Source organism: Pelophylax lessonae (genome assembly GCF_965119305.1).
Source record: "Pelophylax lessonae genome assembly, chromosome: 11".
Lineage (NCBI taxonomy): Eukaryota > Metazoa > Chordata > Amphibia > Anura > Ranidae > Pelophylax > Pelophylax lessonae.
The window spans coordinates 195,705,731-195,723,491 of NC_138778.1; the positions used below are offsets into that span (position 1 = coordinate 195,705,731).

The following is a 17,761-nucleotide window of genomic DNA, read 5'->3' on the forward strand; positions in this document are numbered from 1 at the left end:
CACAGTTAAAATAATTTATTACCAAATATTTAATTTCTTTCATAAACAACCTTGATGTTCATCTCCCCTGCACCATCCCTATGATTGTTTTGATATGGCTATGACCAATCCAGATGCCTTTATTTTCAAAGTTTCAATGTATATACAGTATACAATGTGTGGATATCCCTTGAATGAGTGTATGCAGTTCTTAGTGTTACCACAAGATGTCACAAGAGTATAGGACATTAAAGGCTCTTCTAAGCCTGGAAGCATACAAAATCAAGATGCCATGGACCAACAACAACTGTTTCACTATAATCGATTTATCCACTTAAACCTGCAGGCCACTCTCTGGTTAAGCTCTTAATCCAGTTGAGCCGTCTTTGGAGGAGCTGTCTGTCCTATTCCTATTTTCTCACAGGGGACACTTAACAAAAATTTAGAATGTACAAATATGTCATGGATAGGTTTTCAGAAGAATACGAAAGCTTTCCAGAACATGGAAGACAGACACTGACATTACAGAAAAGCACAGAGAAGCTGAGAAGACCCTCTATTGTTGCCTCATAATGAAGACCCAAAATCAAAGCTTTTGTTTCAGTTTGAAGGATAAGTTCACCTTTACAGAAAAAATAATAAATTCTCATATTTTGCAGGAAAAAGAAATGTGCATTTATTTTTTTTGTAGCGTGGAAAGCATAGCACCCACGTTCAGTACATCACGGTACAATGTGCGCTCCTGCAGACATGTCCCCCGCCTTTCAGCCAGTACCTCTCGCTGCTTGTGAAAGCAATGCAGTGGCTCTAAAGAAAACCAGTACCGGGATGATGCCTGCAGGCATCATACCGATATAACCACGTAAAGTCCAGCGACGTACGGGTACACAACTGCTAAGCCATTTTCATTCTGGACCACAATCCACCCCCTTTAGACGCACATATAAAGCATTTTACTTTGCCCACACATTCGTCTCAGCTGGTGGAAAAAGCCAAGTGCCGTGTACTTTGGCTGTCCATCTCATTAAACCCTATTAACTGGTCTAAGGTCTGAGCAGTTGCATGGTACATGGGCATTTTTTTTCATTGTTCTATCCAAACTCCATCCCCAAGAAAGCACTCCTGCTTGCCCTAACGATTAATAAGCTGCAATGTCTGCTATGACAAAGTGTACAACTTTCAATGGCATTACAAGTGAGGACTGGCTGACTGCTTATAATACATTACCAAAAACTTTAGACTTTTAGCATCATGTGATGGTAATAACCAGGAAATATTCAATTTAGTTTAACAGTCTATTGGAGCAGATTTCAATTAGGTCTTCTACTTGGCACCTTTTTTCTTTTGCCAACTATGGCCAAAGACCCTTTGTAGCTGGCTCTTTCCTTCTCAAAGTTCCAGTGCTAAAATACTCATTACTTTCCTCAAGGCCATGCTATGCAACAGGTTCAATTAGCGGCTGGTTTTCCTCAAATTCACTACCCCACAGCTCTATTTGGCTACTGGGAGCAAAGAGGATATCTTGAGTAAGCGTAATGACCTGAATCTTACAGAGAGCTAAGGATTCTCTTCATGTCCCCATGTGATGGTGCTTGGTGACCGGTTTCTAACTCAGCACTAACACTATCACATGCTCCCACATACCCTGAAATAGCAGGTATCTCTCTTCGCTCCCTGACAGGCACACAAAGTGGTGAGGGAAGAAAGGGAGGATGAGTATGGGCAGCTGGGGAAGGCGGCAGTTGGCTCATCTTAAATGTCCACTCTGGACAAAGCAACATGTTCACTGTAGGACTGAAACTAGCAAGATAAAAAAAAATAAAATAAAATAAGCAAGGAAAAATCTTTCAAGCCTTCAAAGATGTCCCCTCCCTAGGTCCCACTACTCTTTTTACATCCTGGTATGAAGGGCTCAATGCTATTAGGTATTGATTTGCTTTGTAAAAGCATTGCCTGTTCCCTGTAATAAAGATGAGTACCAACATGACGTGTCACTCTAATGCAGTTTTTTTCAAGACTGGGCTCAGGTCCCACCTGTTTTGTGGACACACCTTCCTTGTTCACAGCTATTATGTTTCTGTATATACAGTATGTTAAAGAACAATAGGCAAAAAACTTTTTTTTTTCATTTTGGATAGATTAAGGGAGGGTTATAACCCGTTAGATTTATTTTCGCCATCTATGTCCCATTGCAGAGATTTCCCTTCACTTCCTGTCCTATAACCAAACAGAAAGTCAGAGGAAATCCCTGCAAACTAAGGGAATTCCTTGGGGACCCCCAGGTCACCAGAACTAGTGTCCCCATTGGAAGATTTCCGTACTATTAAATTTCTGGGAAATGTAGGATTTTCTTTTACTTTCACTTTTAACAATAATGGTAAGCATGACAATTCGAAGAGTGAATCTCCTTAACGGGAGCACAGACAGCAATAAAAACTGTCAGGTGTTCTAATCCCTCTCTAATCTATACAAAACTTAAAATGTTTTGCCTTTAGTTATACTTTTAAGCAACCATTTTATCTTTCAATTTTTCAAAATGCTTCTGTTAGGGCTCATGCACGCAAAGAAGTTCAAAGAAGCAGCTCCTACAGGTTTTTGAGCTTTTTTGAGCTCACGTTTTTTTTCTGCCTGGAAGCTCTTTTTAATGTTAGCCAATGTGTCCATGCACACTGTGGCTTTTTCCAGGAGTTTACAGGGATACGCTCTTACAGGCAGAAAAAAACCCCCCCACCAAACTCGCATTTTTTGTGTTGAAAAGACGCCCAAGTGCCCAAAAACATTAAAAAGCGCAAAAAAGAAGCTTAAACGCACAATAAAAAAAAAAAAAAAAAAAGGAAAAACAAGCTGAAGGGGGGTTGTAAAAAAAAAGCTCAATAGAAACGTGGAAAAGAGCACAAAAAAAGCATTTTAGGCAGAGAACTAAAAGTTCAAATGCCTTGTAACAGGGTTTTTTTTATTTATTTTTTGAGCTGCAGTGTGCATGAGGCCCTTATGTATATTTTTATTTGATCTGTCCTAAAAAATATACTTAACACCCGCGTATTACATTTTTAAATCTAAACAACCCCTATTGTTCTTTTGATTTACAGGGCAGCAAGTATATGAAAACCGGCACCTTCAAAGCCAGATCTGACAATGCATTTGTAGAGAAAATCGGAGATATTTTGAGCAAGGTATGTGGGGAACAAACTCCTTTGTTTATCTGATAGCATTTTCAATCCTATTCACTTATAGATGTACATATGTTTTAGAAAGCATTGAACCTTTCACACCAGTCCATACTGGACTGCCTTAGTTCTACAGACACACAGCTAAACCAATTCAAGAAAACAATCAAGGCAAACATACATATAATACACGTTTGTTCTAAATGTACCTTTACTGTCTGACTTGCCTAAGGATCTGTAATTTTTTACAGTCAGTCTAATGACTTGCACAGCTACACAACATTCTTGGTTAAAGAATGATTAAACACTTGTCCACCAGTGCCATTTATAAATGGTGGCTGGTAGACAGGGATTTTAAACGCATTCCTTGTTTTTAAAGCGGATTTCCGGCTTTTACGCTGCATTCACATGTCAGCGTATGATCGCGGGCAGAACCGCCGCAGTTCCACCCGCGATTCGGAGATTTATTGCAAATCGCGGGACACCTAGCGTTGCCCGTTGATTTGCAATAGCCCCCCAAACGCCGAGCGATGTTGCCGCGATTTACGCCCGCCGAATCGCGGCAACATCGCGCAAACAAAATCGCGGGAGATGCAATACGCTCCAAAAAAGTACAAGAGCTTCTTTGGAGCGTATTGCGTCCCGCGATTTTGTTTGCGCGATGTTACCGCGATTCGGCGGGCGTAAATCACGGCAACATCGCTCGGCGTTTGGGGGGCTATTGCAAATCAACGGGCAACGCTAGGCGTCCCGCGATTTGCAATAAATCTCCGAATCGCGGGCGGAACCGCGGCGGTTCTGCCCGCGATCATACGCTGACATGTGAATGCAGCCTAAGTGAAGTCTAAATAGTTTGTTGGTCCAAATGAACTAGATACTTCACTAAGAGAGGCAGCGTGTATAAATCGGTTTGTAGCCTCAGCTACATACAGTATACAGCGCTGCATTGCGGCAGTGGGACAAGACCTTCTTGTTTCATTCCTGGGACAAAATTGTATCAGGTTGAGCGCTACTCAGCCTTTCATAGGGAGCTTTGTATTCTGTGAATGAATACAAAGCTTCCTCTGATTGGCTGAGTTGAAGACTGAGACATCAGAAAAGCTTAGTCCAAACAAACTATTTAAGCCAGAGATAAACTTTAAATTTGCAAAGCAGGCAGTGGGCTTTCATGTGGAAGTGATACAGCTCCTCAATCACTTCCACACCCAATGGAGGGTATGAGGTTAGATGTAGCAAGCAGTCCAAAGTGAAAAAGATCATATGAGGAATCTGTGTGCCTCAATGGGTTCTGAGAAGGATTTTATGTGAAGTACAAGAATGTCATTTTCTATGTGACCCATATGACCCTTATGGTGCTGCTCCAAGGGAAGATGCACTGCCCCAGGTAGTAAGCAATTGTGCTGCAAGTTTGAGAATGGCTTGCCAGGCTTTACAAGTTTGTTGCACAATTACAGCAAGTCCGCATTGCATGACTCCAGACCAACTTTCTTGCAAACATTCTGCAAGTTCTGGTTCAGTTATGTTGTGCACAAGTCATCCTACCACTGGGGTCTCTCAGATCTCTTGCTGTAGACTCACCACTGCAACCATACTCTTGCTAGATAGAGACTTGCCCTGTATATGTGATACAAATTCAGCTTTCTATCCTGTCAAAAGGCAAAGAAGGCCTTCCATGTGCGATGGTAGATCGTGCAGGAGGCAGTTTATCTCATTTTTAATCAGTGCAAGAAAAATGTCATAGATACCTTTCATCCTTCGCAACTTAGGTTTAAACAGCCAAGCTGTCAAAGCCAGTGACTGAAAAGCAGAATGGAATAAAGGACCTAGTTCTAGCACGTATGGTCTGTTTGCAAGAGGCTAAGGGTCTGTGTATCACATTCTTCAGGGCCAATTATGGTGCAGTATGGATCATCAAACCCCCTTTCTCCTCTATCTTGAGTAACAGTCAGTTTTTAACAGAGGGAAGGTATACAGTATAGCAACCTGAATGGGGTCAAATTAATCACCAGGGCAGCTACTGGCTACAACACAAACAAAAAAAGATTGTTGCAGTGACATTGTCTGACTGTGCTAGGTGACCTTGCAGAGGGAGGGTCCAGTGTTGTAGAGATATGGCTCCCAGATCCAGAATGTTATTGGGAGACTTAAGTCTTCTAAAGCCCAGGTCCCCTGGACAGTCAGGGAGTTGTAAGGCTGGTGTCCTTTGTCACCACCTTTCGGGGCATGGGAAGGAATTATTTTTCTGACTCCAGGGAAGAGTTGAAGATGCACCATGCCAGGGGAGATTTTTGTCTGGGAGGGTAGATTCGTAAAACAATCCAGAGAGTGGACCTGCATGATTCACATGATGGAGCAAACCTGATAAAAGGAAACTGCTTCAAAAGAAAGCTACCATTAAGCCCAGAGTCCTCATGCAGTGGCAAATGAAGAGGTGCCTCTTGGATCTGAGGGTCTGCATGTGAAAACATAAGGAGGCAATCTTTGTGGAGTAAGAACAATTCTGGCTTGGGCTGTGCCAAGGTTAGACCCAGGTATTCCAGATGGTGTAAGGGGCTGGGGGGCAGACTTTGGAAATTTGATTAAGCAAGGGTTTGAAGTAATTGAAACATTTTTCAGACATTTGCAGCTAGGGTTGTGGCTTAGGAGTCCTATAAGCAGAAGGTCGTCCAAATACCTTGTGACATGGATTCCCAGAGTCCACAAAAGAACAAGTAGTGGACAAGCATTTTTGTGAACAGTCTAAGGCATCCTTTTTTCAACCAGGGTGCCTTCTGCGTTCTTTAGGAGTGCCTTGACAAAAATTGTCCAAAAATTGTCCAAACAATTACAACTAACTAGAGAGTACATCAAGCCTGCCTTTTTGTTACACAAAGCCACAGGTTTTTGTTGTGCAGCATTACAGCTTTGGGCACCATATAGGCCTTCCAATGGCATCCTAACAACCAATTATGTCATTGGTTGACATCCTTCTTATTAAACGCCTACTTAACATTCTTATTTGCCCCGCCCCTGACCCTCTCTTTTGGCACTGAGGTCATATTAGCTGAGAGAGGGGAGAGAAGCTTAGTAAGAAGAGAAATCCTAGAATACTAGTACTTACCAGTTTGCAAAGGAGGTGGAACAAATCCCCTTCAACATTTGGTGGTCCACATGAATGTTGCTGCAATATGTAAAACTATAAGTTTAGTTTTTTTCATTTTAGAATGGGGTGCCTTGACTGAAAAAAGGTTACCAGAGGAAAGACTCTTACAGTACCAAACTCACAAATCAAGGAGCGGATCTGGCGCCTCAAAGACTCTTAATGATTCGGGATTGTCAACATAAAATTGCTGAAGCGAATAATAACTTTCTACTAGATCATTCTAAAGACCTTTACCTTACCAATGGGAAGCCCTCAAAAGCAGTGCTTCAAGAGATTTTCTTTCATCAAGGGACCAGGATAAATCAAAGAAATGGCGGCTGCTATCACATCCACATTGACCAATCTTTGTGAACTTAATACCAGTCATAAAAATTCTCCCTTTGCTTTGGTTCTTCAACTACCCAATCTAAACTGTGAAAAGTGATTCTTTGGTCACTTTTAAAAACAAACTAGCTTTATATATATATATATATATATATATATATATATATATATATATATATATATATATATATATATATATATATATTTAGTAATACATGCAGACCACTAGCCAGTCCCCTTCATTTGAGAACCCAACATACCTTCATCTCCCATCTTAAGAGTTCTAATGCTAAAATAACCACACTTTCCACAAATCTACAAATGTTTATTGACTTCAATCAAGAATTGTACAATATCCCAGAACAATATTCTCTGGCTTAAGGACATATGATGACAATGTGGAGGTTTGTAATGCAAATACCCTCCTTACTATAGATACCCAAACTTGCTCCTCTCTGGAAACCCCATTCATCAAGGAAGAAATATAAACCACTATTAATCTGTCAGGGTGGAAAGAGCCCTGGCCCTGATGGTTGTACCCCTAAATTTTATAAAGCAGATGTTTTATCTCAACATCTAATCCAAAGTCCTTGCAAGTGGACTACTACTGCACCTAATCCACCTAGACCAGGTGGGCTCTGTGAAAGGCCAAGAATAAAAATATACTTTTAAAATATCAAACTATATTAAGTTCCTCGGTCTCCTGTCAATTGATGCTGAAAAGGCATTGACCATGTAAATTGGAAATTTCTACAGCTAAATGTATCTCGTTCTCCCACCTTTGCAATCAGAAATGGTACCCGTCAGGGTTGCCCTCATCTTATCTTGTCGTCATGTCTTAACAATGGACCATCTTGCATTACATTGCGTCAAATCCCAACATTGAAGGATTCCAAATAGGCCCTCATCATTTGAAATTATCCTTATTCATAGCTGATCTCATGTATGCGATATGATCTTGCTTATCCATGCCCTCATTTAAGCGTTCCAAAGCTGCGGTTCTTACTGTAACTTTAAAGTGAACTTCACTAAATCTTAACTGTTGTCTTACCACCAGCTTAACTACAACAGCTGGGGGATAATTTTCCATTTGATATATATCCTCTGTGCACTATTTGGGAATACATCTCCCCTTGAACCTGACAACTTTTCCCTCCAATTAATTTACCACTGCTGAAAAAATTAGACTTACCTGAACACATATTTCTAAACGTTTCTTGTGGTTGGGTAGGATTAATATCCTTAAAATGTATGTTTTCCAATGGTTTTACATTTTCCAAATGATCCCTATTAATGCCACCATGTCCTTTTTCTAAACACTTCAACAATTGTTTATTACTTTCACCTGAAATAATACCTGCCCCAGCATACATCATAGAGCCTTATTAATGCCTAAGATGGAAGAGGGGGCAAGCGCCCCAGGTATGACTATTGCAAATCAGCACTTTTTACCAGAATAATTGACTGGCTCCATCATTCACCATCCAAACTATGTTGGCACCTACTGACCTTTCTAGCATTGCCATGGACCTTTCCTTATCTTGGCAAAGGCCTTAAACCATTTTCTGGCATCACAAACAAACCCTCTCTATATGGGATCAGACCATACACAGTCTTTGGGTTTCTAACTATAATGGCCCTAGGACACCCTTATTCACTAATCCTGCTTTTCCACCAGCACTTAAAAGTACTACTTTTGGTCCCTGAAATAGTTACCCATCATAGACTGGCCTCAGCAATACAAGCAGACCCCATTTCACCTTTTCAGACACATCTGCAGTAGAATTGATCCCCTGTCTCTCCAAAATTCAAACCTGACTGACTTTTGAGGCCCTTTTCTTCAAGATTCCCCACATATTCATATGATTTCATTATAATACTCAGTTCTCTTTCCAGACACTTACTAACCTCCCGCCCTACACGACCATTTGGGAAATAGAACTTCAAACAACCATGAGCCTAGAGGGATGGGACAAATGCTTTATCCTGACAAACAAAATGGGCAATAAAACACAAGAAAAAAAAACTTCAAATTATAACCAGATGGTACAAATGCCCCTATGTCCTGAACTGCATCTATCCCACCACTACAGATGCTTGCTGGCATTGTCACAAGTCCAATGGGGACATAAAAAAATTAGGTGGGAATGCCTTCTGATTAAAGAGTTTTTTGGGAAAAGATTTTCAACATCTACTGCAAGCTTATGATGGCACAAAGTGATAACAAACCAAACATTGCCCTACTCTCAATTATCCTAAACCCAATTAAGTTGGTCAAGAAAAATATTCAACATCTATCAACAGTGAGGGCTGTTACAACCCTGCACTGAAAATCTACCACTGTATTCTCCTTGGTAGAATGGGCAGTAGATTTGGATATTATCCGAGACCGAGACATGAACACCTAATCTCAGGAAAATTATAAATCAAAGCATTTTATGAAAATGTGGGCCTCCTTGTAAATTTTTCACCAATCATCTGAGTTCCAGACTTGGATTTCTGAGCCGTAATGGAAAAATCCTTTCCTTACGGCCATCCTCTCCTGCCCTCTGTTGCGTTCATCCCCTACTATAGTCTATCTATTTTATATACTATTTTAGAAGAGCAGGGAGGTCTCCTAAAACATTGACTGCTGATAATGTATTTACCAGCACACGTATATCTGTAGACTGATGGCATCTGTTTAGATTTGTGCAGGCAAACTGCAGTGAAAATGCCAGGACATCACCACTTTGGCCTTCTGTTTCATATTGTTTTGCATTGCCATTTACGTGGTTTTGTAATTGTAATTGTTGCAAGGTCCACTGTGATCTTTAGAAAGCTCTGTCGTTGTTGGACTGCGTCCAATTCTGGGAAATGGAATGCACACCTTGCACAGCTGATAACTGCAACAAACCTTTCAAATTCAATATCATGCAGTTATAACTGGACACATACATGCTTACTATAGTGACGTGTACGTGTACCTGGGCGTGCTGTGATCAGTCATGGCTTGTCACTTTTCATGCAGTGCTTTGTTGTGCAAGATTCCCCAGGTGCACAATAAGGATTGCTGAAGTCAGCATTTCAACATTGAAATGGATACTAGGTTTATAGGTCAAAACTTATCTATTGCAGGGAGTTTTGATTTTTCATCATAATCATTGAAAATCATGCATGATATACTAAACCTCAATATTAGAATGATAAAGCTGAACTCTGGCAAAATGTCAAAACTATCCTGCAGTGTGACTGCAAGGGTTAAATGCTTGTTTTGACGTAGGATACCATTAAAAAAGATTTTTCCTTGCCCTATTTCTTGCTCCCCCCTGTAGTCTTTGCTGTCCTCTTCCATCCAACACTCTGAATTGTTGGTGGCTCTCAGCATCCTCACTTACAATGTAGGCCCTGTATGTGGTCACATCATTGCACCTAAAATAAACAGAGTGACCAAAGAAACTGGCTTTGGGAGACAGATCGAACAAAGAAGAGGAAGCTTGCATGACAGAGGAATATGTTAAATAAAAGGGCTTTTTATTGCTACCCTACATGAAAACGAACATTTAACTCTTGTATAGGGAGTGGGGCTCATTGCAAGGGTAGTTTTACATTTTCCCCGAGTTCAACTTTAATACATTATAAGCAGCTGAGGAGTTGTCCTGAGCCCTTGCGTAGCTAGAGTGTGATTAGATATATAATACATTGGTGCTCAGGAACACCCATACTTCCCCAGTCTGTTCTAGCAAAGTCTCACCAGGAAACCATTCCAACTCATTGCACCAACAAAGTATGAAGTTGGCTAGTACTGGAATTTGCATGCAGACAATCCTCCCGCCCCAGCTTAAATGGAGCTACCAAAATTCCAATGACAGACCTTCAGCAGTGCCAAATATAAATACAATGTAAAAATATAGTGTTGTTCCCCGGAGCTAAACAGGTCTAGGAGGCTGCCACTGGATGCACTATTTTATCACTTTATAGTGGACTATAGATAGAAATCTTTGGGAAGTGCAATTTCCATTACAGAAGATTATCATCTGGCACTTTTTTCACAATTTTATTTGAAATATGTTTACACATTTGAACATGTTTTTGAATATTTTCACCAATATTTCACCAATTTATAAGTATTCATATAATCACTTATTTAATTGTTGATCACAATGGCACACTTTGCACTTTATATCTGATGACTGATTGTCACTAAATATTTTTATTTATTTATATCCATTGCACCATAAGTGCCGGTTCACACTGTTCCGACTTGTCAGGCGACTTGGTCGCCTGACAAGTAGCGGTCCATGCTGTGCAATGGTTCCCGTTCTAATAGGAACGACTCAATTTGTTCCATTATGTGAAGTCGTTGCAAGCCGCGCCGAAGTCGCAGTGCACGGGCGACGGCATTAGTCGCCCAAAGTCGTGTCGGATCAGTGTGAACCGACACTAAATCTTATGATTGATTGTTATTTAAATATTTATTTTACTTACATTTATTACTGATTGTATTTTGCACATATATATTATATATTTATTTGGAGCACTTTATATTGCCCTGCATTATTTAATTTTTATGTAGTTATAAATACAATGTAATACTTTTAGTAAGGCAGTCTGTATTCTGGTAATTTATGTTTCTTAATTATAAGCTCTTCCTTCATCTTTAAAGCCATTTATACAAAGATAGGTTGGAATTTCAAATTGGCTTACATTTTGTTTTAGATTCGACCACATTTATACCCTAAAGAGATAGATCCAGAACCAATCTTCCAGAGGTCCTAGTACATAGACTGATGCACTGTTTGTATAACTGCTTTAAAGCTTCTGATGATGAAGTTGCTGGGCTGGTTTAAAATCTGTGCCTATTATGCGGTCTTTGTCCCGATATCAAGATTTCCCCCTACTTCCCTCCTGGTGGACATACAGAACAAGTAGAAAATCAATACACAATAGAAATGCAGACAGAATTAAAAACCAGACCAGGGAGATATAGTTGTCCCGGGTTCAGGCAGTATGCAGCCCTTTTTTTGCTATGCAGTGAGCTTGCTGGGCTGGTGGAGAGGGTAATGAGCCCAGCTGAATCAGGTCTGAATACTCTGGGCTCTAAAAAAACTCCCAGTCTTAGGAGGATGCTCCACTCTGGAACCAGTTCTCTGTGCATGTCAGGCTGAGGAGCAAAAAACTATCTGTGTGGCAAAAGGCAGATCCGATCATGGTGAGAATTAAGCCCGTGTGGCCTGGACTGCTTTTGTTTCTTGCTGACAGTTAAGGTGCCTGGGAAGCACTAGGTTGCTCCAGAACATTTAAGGTCCATGCACACAATCAGAAAATCGGAAGAAAAATACAATTTTCAAAACGATCGTACGATAGTCTGATTGTTAGTGCACAGCTTTTGAGAGCTGATCACGACATGTCGTGCTAAAATATCCAATGGGACAAGCATGAATATTTATCATACATTACCAAACTGTATAATTTTTGTTTAATCAGTACAGTTTTCATCTGAAAATGCAATACAAATACATCTGAATTTTGTATTCTGTCGTATGAGAATTTTATTTATTTTTTTAACTTTATTAACCTTTTTATTATAAATATGGAGACTAGCATGTAAAAAAACCAATGGACGATCATTAATTCGATAATCATTGTGTGTACCAGGCTTTAGTCAAGGACCACTGTGTTAGTAAATCCTTACCACTTTGGTCAACTTATTTCCTTTTTGCTTTGTTTTGACTCCTGCACATCCTGCAAATAGACTAAAAGCCCCGTACACACGTCCCGAATGTCGGCCGAACGATCGGCCGTCTTTTGTCTGGTGCTGTCCTGTCGGCTGAAAACTGCAAAAGACTGCACATGAATTTTGTCGGCCAACAACAGCCGACTGCAGAAGTGATGTCATGTGATGGTTTACTTTCCGTGTGTTTTTTTCTTTTCTGAGCATGCCCAGTCTTGCTAATCGGCTGTTTGTCGGCCGAATTCTGTACTGACTGGCGAACAATCGGCCATTCTGGTGATGGCCAACAAAAATTTTACTGCCTGCACAACAGATTCTGTTTGGCCGAAAAGTCGCTGTCGGTTGTCGGAAGCATCATACTAACAAGCCAACAATCGGCCGATCGTTCGGCGGCCGAATATTTACGGCCGACAATCGCTACGTGTGTACGGGGCTTTAATAACTGCATGTGTTTTTTAACCAAGACCTGCTGTGCCTATTAGTTGTGCTGTAGACTCATCCAGGGAGTCATGGACAACCTGCTGCTGAGCTAATCCCTCACAGCGTGTAAGCGTGCATATGCACAAACGTGTAAAAAGTGTGAGCTGGAGTGTTTTTTGCAAACCAATATTAGCTGATAATTTTATTTTTAACTGAGAGCTTCCTGTAAATGGCTGAGCAACGCTCAGACAGACTTGATTTTGTTCTAGAAACCCAGCGCTGTCTACTGTATACTACATAGAGTTCATACAGGTCTACCAGTGAGCATATCTTTTATTGAAGAAAATAGTTCAGACCAGCTTGGTGCAAACAAAATATTAAACGTGTATCTGAGCACCACAAACTGAAACCGCTCTTTAATTCCATGTTAAATATTGAAAGTAAACTCGCCCATCCATCCATGTCTCTGTCTCTATTTTGTTTAGAAATCACTTTGAAAAACATCCTCCTACCATTTCTAGCCATGGCCATATTAAGTAAGGGCAGATTCAATGTAATATTTACTTCCTGGAATCCATCTACTTTTAACTCTGGCATCTAGACAGGTTGGGGTGCTTAGCTAAGAAAGCCCCTCCTCCAGATGAGTTTTGTGCTGTTTTAAAGTGACAAAGTTGTAGTTTGGCGTTCATGACGTTCTATACTAAGAGCACCACAATAACATGCACTTCATATGCCACATGCCAAAGACCGAAAAGTGGTATCACATAGGGAGCTGTAGGATTACATTGGGTACAACTCTTGATGCTGCTCATGGAAGTTATGTACTTTAAAAAGCTATAAATATTTTACACAAAGGACATGATGGAAGAGGCAAAAATAGCTGGTCAACTACCCTTCACTCACTTCAAGTATTTCAAACTAGGGACCGGCTGTTTTACACACACCTTCGTTTATCCCCCTTGCTTTTCAATTAACTACCCTTCACTCTTTCCTTGTACCTAATATGCAATTTCCAAATAAAACAACGCATCTACAAAATAAACCAGTTTTTCCACTTTCCAACATTATAGTAGAGATAACCTTGTTTTCAATGACGGGTTCCTAATCTTTGCTTTCGTTTCTATCCTTCAGCGGTTGCATGGACTTCCTGATGATGATGACCAAGGCGTGTACAAGCCCCGGGTATATGCACTTGAAGGAGATTTTGATCGAATCGCATCAATGGAATCGATCAACTACCCAGATGACACCATGGACTTTAGTTTCCTGGATCAGTTTGACCCAAAGTTTGCCAGATTAGAAGAAATCTGCAAGAAGTAAAGATGCATTTTTTTTTTTTTTAAATTGCAGACTGAATCCACTGGCGGCTTTGCCCTGAGCAGCTCTTGAAAATGCATCTTAAAGGACTGAGACATTGTCTCAAATAAGCTTACATGGGCTGGGACTGAGGGGAATTATCGCTACGCTGCAGCTTATATGTTATGTGCTGGGTATTGTACTGTATGTGCCTCTTTTCTTGTTCTGCTCACTTAATTTGAAATAAATTATGTTGGATCAGATGAGAGCTTGTAACGCTACCAAGTCTATCCCTGGAACAGTGTGCCAGACCTCCAGGATTACTGGCGGAGAGCTTCTCAAGAACAACGGAACAAAACAGGATACAATTACTGTTAATCACTGAAACTAACAAAAAAAAAAAAAAACCACTAGCACTCGTTTATGGGACAAATGCTTGGCCGTCTGCACTGCAAATACCTTTATGGACCAGTCCAAGAAAAGACCACAGGAAAAAAAACGGTCTACTGCAAAAATATTCAGGTATGGTTTTATCCCTTGCTGGCACAGCTGCTGTGTCCAACATTGGTTTTAGATCATACAACTGCTACAGTATAGAAAGGGGTTGTGGGCAGGTTCCATACCTTTCCCACTTCAAGCTCCTATTTGGGTCAGCTTTGGCTGGATGCACAGGACTGTCTGCAGTCTAATCTCTCCACATCACATTTTAATTAAAAGAAATGGCTAAACATTAAGCACAGAGCAGACAACTGTTGTATCCGTGCAAAAGTCGAATCTGTCTACTGGTAGTCCCGACTAAGTTTGTTTTCTAAAATATGGACACTGCTACTCTACTGAACTGCTAGCAACTTGAAAATAGCTTTGTTAGTCTTTACTTTGTAACAGCAACTTCTAATCAGAGGTCAGATATTCAGTAATGGGGTTCAAAGTGTAATAGCCTGAGGAAACCAGATTTATGTCTTATGTAGTCAGATCTGTGGGAAGTGACTGTGGCCAACTGTGCTTTGCAGCTTGCCTTACTAAAACATGTGGTGTAATTTTATGTACACAGCAATAACAGACCATCTCTCAGTTAGAAATAATATTTTGCTAGCTTGACAATACCAAAAACAGAAAAAAACTTAAGCTAGCAACGTTGCACCTTTTTATAATTCAAAACAGCGCAAAGGGATTTCTCCTGTATTCAGCAGCCTGTGCAACCCATGCTGGATACCAACAGTGACTGCATCTGATAGGAATTGTATCTGAATTTTTCACTGGCTTCTTTGATAAAAGTTGATTGTGAAATCAACTTTTAGGCCCCTTTCACACATACGGTCCATTCAGTTCATCAGTTCAGTCACGTCAAAATGTATCAGTTTTTCATCCATTTTTCATCCGTTTTTTTTTTTTTTTACATCCACCACCAATACAAAAACGGATGAAAAACGGACCATTTGTCCATTTACATCCGTTTTTCGTCTGATCCATTTTTTTGACGGATGAAAAATAGGGCATTCTACTGTTCCAAAAAACGGACATTGACAGAAGCGTATGAAAAAGGATGTTAACAGATGATCATCCGTTGTCATCCTTTTTTACATAGAGAAGCATTGATGTCCGTTTTTCATCCATCAATGGATGGATGACAAACGGACCAAAGGGGCCTTATGGAGCCGGGTAGTGCCAACAGGGCCACTGCACAACTGGCTATCTAGCAATGTACTGCCAGCTTTAATACTTAACTGGTTGTGCACTGTGGTGCTGAACAAGAGCAGGCATGCAGCTGCTGATAGGTCATTGTTTAGTCTAAAATATGGGACACCTCTGCATGTGCTTCAATTGTCATAAATTAGCTGATTTGTTTCTCTGTACACCACTACATTATAAAAGTGATTAAGAAATGTTTTATACTTGCAGCTGGGGAGATGGTAAAAATGGTAGACCAATGAGCCACAGTTTTAATGACCCCCCCCCCCCAACCTCCCATTTTAAAAGTGGGTGTTAGCTATGATGCAGCTGTGATACTTTCCTTTGTGACTACAGCAAGTTTTATACCACATCCTATGCTCAGCCAGCTGTACCACTGCAGAACTTGACCCATTCAAGTGGAAGGGGACGTGCCACAACCACCCTGCAACTGTGTAACACATGCAGTTGTGTCTGGGTGTGTGGATAAAAACAGGCATTGAGGAGTCAACATACTGCCTAAAACAAGCCCTAAAACTGCTCTTTTAACTTTAAACGTTTCTGTGTACATGCAGAATCAGGGGCTTTTGCAGTGAAAATATCTACCTCATCAAACAATGGACAACTTGTAAATTGTAACCTAGAAAAGAAAGGCGCTCTTGCCTACAAGGGTCCAATATCCATCCATTATTCTTTCATATTACATATTTATAAGCGCAGTTTCAGCTGAAAAAGAGTTCAAAACTGGAGTTGGACATTTAAAACTAAACCACTTTCATCTAATGAAAAACAAAAAATAAAATTTAGTTGATTGCTATGGACAACTCCTCCCAATTTTTTTAGCTCATTTTTCTTTTTTCCAGTTTCGATACATCAGCTTTGCAAAAACAAAAGTGGCCAATACGTGGGGCTAATAGACCCCAATAAAGTCTCAAAGAATTTGAGGTAATTTGGTTTTAATAGCCACTAAAAAGTAGGAACATTATAAAAAGAGTATAATGTATATATTTTTTTATAACTGTTTTGTAATGCCTTGTGCAAAGGGAGTCCAATGTTTTGCTATGTGTATGTATATCTTTAAGCCATGTTTAAGTTTCGTAAATTACATTTTTGGTTTAATAAAAAAAGGTTTGACTCCGTCTGACTCATTAGTCTTTTGTTACATACACTTTATAGAGTGCATTTTAAAATCACAAATTCATGACAAGAGTTTTAGCAAAATGAAAGTTTTTCACTCTCTACAGTTATAAATCAGTGAAAAATAAATTGTGAAAATCTCATACTTGCTTTAAAGCGGTTCTTCACCGGGTCTTTAAAAAAAATACTGTAGCTGCTGACTTAAAGTGCACTCACTGTTCAGCGGCATTCTGAAACCTGAGATGTGTCCTAGAAAGTTTTGGGGAGGAAGTTGTGGTGCATCGCTGAGGCTGTCTGACCAGAAGTGGGAGTGGGTACCTGTCAAACCCAGGTACCCCCCCCCCATCCAAAAAAAGGAGCCAAACACAGGAGTTCGAGGAGGGCATAAGTGGAACTTCCCCTAAAGGGTGAAGTTCTACTTTAAATGTCATTTAAAAAGTCCTTGTCAATTTCATATCTGCAAATTTCACTAAAACTTTGTGATCCTGCCATTGAGGTCCTTGTTTAGGCATGTGAAATTGTGACAACACCGTCAACCCTGTCTCGTAGTTGTGCTCCTGCATTGTCACTCTATCAAAAGGGCATCCTATGGAGACTAAATGTGGCAATTTCTGCTCAAATTTGCAGAATTGGTTCATAGTTGTCACCATCTAGAAACCCACAGTGAAATGCCATGCATCCCTGGCACGCATGTACACAGAAAGCGGCTGTGGGAGATTATCAGCACTGAGCTGCAACATAAAATGATAGGGGGAAAAAATAGTTTGACGCAGTTTTAAATGTCATTTAGTTAGTGATTACACCCAACTACTAGCATATGCTTAACCCTAATATTCAGAGGGGTCTTTACCAAGAATTACTATTTCAATCATTTATGGTAAAAGTTAAAAATGCACAGAAAATGAGAGTATGAAA

At 40.2% G+C, this 17,761-nt stretch overlaps 1 protein-coding gene across 1 annotated transcript in view; it reads left to right on the plus strand.

The window, feature by feature from the left end:
- The window catches only part of CDH26 (cadherin 26), a gene marked incomplete at its 5' end in the record, with an annotated part of 139,090 nt that extends 125,013 nt beyond the window's left edge, over positions 1-14,077 (plus strand). Inside the window, 2 exons of the mRNA XM_082272873.1 lie at positions 3,069-3,152; positions 13,877-14,077. Of these exons, the coding sequence (XP_082128999.1) occupies positions 3,069-3,152; positions 13,877-14,065 (273 nt within the window). The 3' untranslated portion in view covers positions 14,066-14,077. The remainder of the gene's footprint in view (positions 1-3,068; positions 3,153-13,876) is intronic.
- Positions 14,078-17,761: the final 3,684 nt, after the last annotated feature.